Source organism: Otolemur garnettii, unplaced genomic scaffold (genome assembly GCF_000181295.1).
Source record: "Otolemur garnettii isolate 467f Iridium unplaced genomic scaffold, OtoGar3 scaffold00022, whole genome shotgun sequence".
NCBI classification, from domain to species: Eukaryota; Metazoa; Chordata; class Mammalia; order Primates; family Galagidae; genus Otolemur; species Otolemur garnettii.
Window position 1 is genome coordinate 3,302,389 of NW_003852417.1, and position 5,452 is coordinate 3,307,840.

At 43.3% G+C, this 5,452-nt stretch overlaps 1 protein-coding gene across 2 annotated transcripts in view; it reads right to left on the bottom strand.

The window, feature by feature from the left end:
- The window catches only part of NOL10 (nucleolar protein 10), a 104,035-nt gene extending 99,890 nt beyond the window's left edge, over positions 1-4,145 (bottom strand). For both annotated transcript variants that reach the window (XM_023511874.1, XM_003787389.3), the window contains exons 1-2: positions 4,032-4,145; positions 398-443 (exon numbers count right to left, since the gene is read on the bottom strand). In XM_023511874.1, the coding sequence (XP_023367642.1) occupies positions 398-443; positions 4,032-4,097 (112 nt within the window). In that variant the 5' untranslated portion in view covers positions 4,098-4,145. The remainder of the gene's footprint in view (positions 1-397; positions 444-4,031) is intronic.
- Positions 4,146-5,452: the final 1,307 nt, after the last annotated feature.

Genomic DNA, 5,452 nt, shown 5'->3' on the forward strand with positions numbered 1-5,452 from the left:
AAAAAAAAAAAAAAAAAAGCTCAGTGCCTGTGGCTCAAGCAGCTGAAGCACCAGCCACATACACTGGAGCTGGCAAGTTCGAATCCAACCCAGGCCCACCAAACAACAATGATGGCTGCAACCAAAAAATAGCCTGTAGTCCTAGCTACTTGGGAGGCAGAGGCAGGAGAACGAGTTGAGCCCAGGACTTGGAGATTGCTGTGAGCTGTGATGCTATGGCACTCTGCCCAGGGGGACAGCCTGAGGCTCTGTCTCAAAAAAGAAAAAAAAAAAAAAAGACAAAAGAAAAGGGCAAAAATGTTTATTTTCTACTATATTAATTCCACTGTATTTCTGTAAATGTGCTTATATATGACAACAATAAATGACAGATGTAGTAGGGAAAAACAATACTCACCTACATCTTTCTTCTGTAATGCTCTCTTCTTTCTATCAGAAAGCCACTTAAAGAAAACATAGAGACTTTATTTTAAAACAATATTATCTAAACTGTTTTTCTTCTTGCAAAAATAGTACATGCTCATATCAAAGAATAAATCTTACATGAATATGTAACACGAAAAGTAAAAACATTCTGAAATCCTAACCTTACTGTTAACATTTCTTCTGGACTTTTTTCTCGTATATACTTACATCAGACAATAAAATTTCTAAACTAGTATGTTTCACACAATAGAAAACTAATTCATTTGAAGAAAATTTTTAAAAATGAGAGAAAACAGCTTGGCGCCTGTAGCACAGTGGTTACAGTGCCAGCCACATGTATTGAGTGTGGTGGGTTCAAACTGGCCCAATCCTGCTAAACAACAATGCAACAACAAAAAAAAATAGCCAGGCACTGGAGTGGGCACCTATAGTCCCAGCTACTTGGGAGGCTGAGGCAAGAGAATCGCTTAAGCCCAAGAGTTGGAGGTTGTTGTGAGCTGTGACACCTTGGCACTCTACTGAGGGTGACACAGTGAGACTCTGTCTGAAAAAAGAGAGAGAGAAAACTAATTCATCTAAATAATCTAATGGAAAACAGTAAGCCTCAAATATTATGGGTTATAACTAATATATGGAATAACTTCATATATTAAGTGAAATTTTAAAAAGTAAAACATTAAAGGGAGAATGTTTCATCAAGAAATACATTTTTTACAAAGAATAAAACCAGATAAATAACAGGCTGAACAGCTGGCATGTGATGATAAAGAAATGAGACTCTTTACCATTTATTCACAGATACCAGATTTTGCTCTGTAATTAATGCACTTCAATTTAGCAAGCAGTGTAATTCCACTGCACAAACAGGTAGCAGTGATGAAACATTTGTCAATTATCATTATCCTAAAGCAGTGGTTCTCAGCCAGCAAAAATTTTGTGCCCCAGAGGGCATTTGGCAATTCCTAAAGATACCTTTGGTTATCATAGCTGGGGAGTATGCTCCTGGCATCTAGTGGGGAAGAGGTCAGGGCTGCTGCTGCCAAACATCCTACAATGCACAAGACAACCTCCATAACAAAGAAGTGTCCAGCCCCAAATGCAATCAGTGAAACCTGGTTTCTTGTATCCTCAATGGATCCTCAAGAATTAATTTTTTAAAAAAAATTTTTACCATAAAGACATTTGCACTCAATTGAGTTTATAATTCATAACTTCAAGGATGTGGAAACAACCCAAGTGCCCAACAACCCATGAATGGATTAATAAACTGTGGTATATTAAAAAAAAAGAAGTGTCCAGCCCATAGTGTCAATAACAGGGAGGTTAAGAAACTACCCTCAAGAAATAAAAGAGAGCTCAGGCCTGTACTTCTAGCACTCTGGGAGACAGAGGTGGGTGGAGTGCCTGAGCTCATGGGTTGGAGACCAGCCTGAGCCAAGAGTGAGACTCCATCTCTAAAAATAGCCAGGCATTGTGGCAGGCACCTGTAGTCCCAGCTACTTGAGAGGCTGAGGAAGAGAATCACTAGAGTCTAAGAGGTTAAGGTTGTTGTGAGCTATGATGCCATGGCACTCTACTGAGCGAGACAAGGTAAAACTCTGTCTCAAAAAAAAAAAAAAAGAGAGAGAGAGAAATTGCAATGTTATTTCTAAAAGCACAAACCCAATCTACAGCCCTTATTAGACACGTGATGTTATAATCTCAGGACTCTCCTGTCAGAAAGACACACCACTCAAGACCCTAAGTAAAAAGCCTGAAGCTGCACCCACATTTAAAGAGGGTAACACTTTTGAGTGCCTGAGTTTGAGCCAGAATGCACTCATATACAGATTTACAGGCCTTTTTTATTATATTACTGATTTTATCATATTTTAAGCAGTAATCTTTCAAATAAAACTGATGCTGGGTGTCATGGCGGTAGGCACCTGTAGTCCCAGCTACTGGGGAGGCCAAGGCAAAAGGATCACTTGAACCAGAGTTTGAGACTGTTGTGAGCTATGACACAGCACTCTAATGGGGGCAACAAAGTGGGACTCTGCTTCAAAGAAAAAGAAAAAAATCCCTGCCAAATACTGAAATCTGAATAACAACGGTTTGTCTATAAGTCATTTTTTCAAGTAAAAACTGTGTTTCATATAAAAACACAGCTCTTTCAGCTCACAACACAAACACACGCAGAGGGCTTTTTCTCCAGACTAAAATGGTATATGCTGTGACAAACAGAACTGCTTTATGTGTACTCCCCATTTCCTCATGCAGAATATAAAAACGACGGTATATCTCAGAAATTAATAATTTTGAAAGCTTCTCAAAGACATTCTTAAGTAAAACTAGCAATTTTTTGGTTTTGACCAAGGCACATGTCACATAGAGTGACTATTAACACAGTTGGGGGGCACTGCTTTGATCATTAATAAGGTGTCAGCAGTTTTACCCACCATAAGAAATGTCAACATAGAATAAAAGGCCAATAATGTTTTAGTCTGAATGTGAGAACAGTATGACTTCATGGGTCCCCTGAGAAAGTCTTGGGGACCTCCAGCGGCTCAAAGACCTTGCTTTGCAAAACCACTATTTTAATGAATAAGAGTAAAGCAAAGGTCAAGATTAAACCTCTGATAATGCAGGGTCAGTGGTGCCACCAGATAAGTGACCTTTCCCCTTACTGGATATCTGGAGTATATTTTAAACAGAAGAAGACTGTGCACATTTTATTGATTGATTGACTGATTTGATTTGATTTTTTTAGAGACAGTCTCACTTTATCATCCTTGGTAGAGTGCCAAGGACATCACAGCTCACAGCAACCTCCAGCTCTTGGCTTAGGCGATTCTCTTGCCTCAGTCTCCCGAGTAGCTGGGACTACAGGCACCCGCCACAACGCCTGGCTATTTTTTTGTTGCAGTTTGGCCCAGGCTGGGTTTGAACCCGCACTCTCAGCATATGCTGGCACCCTACCCACTGAGCCACAGGCGCCGCCTGACTGCACGTTTTAAACAGAAGAAAAAGGAAGAGAATTACTGATTTGTACAAACTCTTCCGAATATGACATTATAAGAGTATGAAATCAAGTTCAGCATGGTTTAAAACATCATCCTATAACCAAAAATGGTGCAGACGCAAACTCTACATCTCTCTTGTTCCCTGCTGTATCCTTACGGCCTGGCATTTCATAGGAACTCCAACAGGTGATGAATGGGCATGAAAATGGGTAGGGCGTCAATACCGCGAGAGATGTCTGACATCCCTTCTAACCAAGTTTTCCTCCTCTGAGGCACCGACTGCGAACACCCATAGAAGCTGAGTGTTGCATCAAAGGGTTGCATCCTCTGTTCTAAATAACTTTACAAAAGTTCTAGCAAAGTTCACCGACCCTGTTCACCCCACGTTCTTTTAGTGCAGTGTCAGTAGTGTCCTCGTCTAACAGTATCCACCAGCTTGCCAAGCGCACCATCAGTCACCTCGGAACGTTGCCGAATCAAGGGCTGGTCAAGGCCCAGCTAAAACACAACACAGGCAAAGGCCAAGGCCAGGGCCGGGAGATGGGCGGCTGTTACACGAGGAGGACCCCGGAGACCTAGAGAGGAGACCTGGAAGTGACTCACCTCAGGCAATGACTTGCCGCAACTGAGACTGTAAATCTTCACCTCGTTGAGGCTGGAGACCTGCATGATGCCGCCAAGCAGCAAACCCTATAGCAGCCCTGGCCGGGGACCTCGCGGTGGGCAACCACCCTGGCGCCTACAGATGACGCTATTTCCGGGCACCAGCTGATGACGCACTGCTGAACGCCGTAAAGCGCGCGCGTTCCCGGAAGAAGGGAAGTGGCGGAATCCGGGAATGGAGTGATACCTGGTCAGATTCGGGCAAGGGGGACCAGGTTTACTGCAACGCCGATGCGGGCAGGGCAATATAATCTCAAGATAATATCTCCTTCTCAGCATCCGGAACGACAGGAGGCGGTCCTCGCCTCACCACCAGGCAGAAAAGTCGCGGTCCCAAGAAGGGGGCGAAGCGGTTCAGCGAGTGAACTCCGCGAGCGAAGGCGGCCAGGACGTGAATTTGGATTGAAAGTGTTATTTTTCTCTCCCCCAACGTTTTTGCAACATTAAATCAGCAGTAAATGCTATCAATTTTTAATTGATATATTAAAAATTGGTTATTTTCGGCCGGCGCGATAGCTCACGCCTGTAACCCCAGCACTCTAGGAGGCCGCGGCGGGTGAATCCCTTGAGCGCAGGAGTTTGAGACCAGTCTGAGCAAGAGCAAGACTCGGTCTCTAAAAAACTAGTCGGGTCGGCTCTTGTAGCTCAAGCGGTTAAAGTCGGGTCAGCCCTTGTAGCTCAAGCGGCTAAGGCGGGTTCGAATCCAGCCCGGGCCTGCCAAACAACAATGACAGCTACAACAACAAAAAATAGCCGGGCGTTGTGGCAGGCACCGGTAGTCCCAGCTACTTGGGAGGCTGAGACAAGAGAATCACTTGAAGCCAAAAGTTTGAGGTTGCTGTGAGCTGTGATGCTACAGCACTCTACCAAGGGTGACAAAGTGAGACTCTGTCTCAAAAAAAAAAAATTAAAAACTAGTTGGACGTTGGGGCGGACGCCTTATAGTCCCAGCTACTCGGGAGACTGAGGCAAGAGGATCGCCACGACACTCTATTGAGGGCGACAAAGTTGAGACTCTGTCTGCAGTGGTTATGGTTAAGAAAAATAAACTATGTCATTGAGAAAGACGACGTAATGTTAGCTCATTAAATACAAAATGTATGGTTTTGAATCAAAGGTTGGGTTTATTATATCCCAAACAAGAAGCAGTACAATTAAAGTGTGCACCCAAACTGTTGACACAGTTTTGCCATTTTAACTGTAGCTCATGTATGTCAGCAGTGAGGAAAAAGCCTGGAGAGTGAATGGTGACTAAACTGCAAAAGGCGGTTTCCGCAGCTTGTTTAGTATTGAATTTTTTTTTTTTTTTTTTTTGAGACAGAGTCTCACTCTGTTGCCCTGGGTAGAGTGCTGTGGCGTCA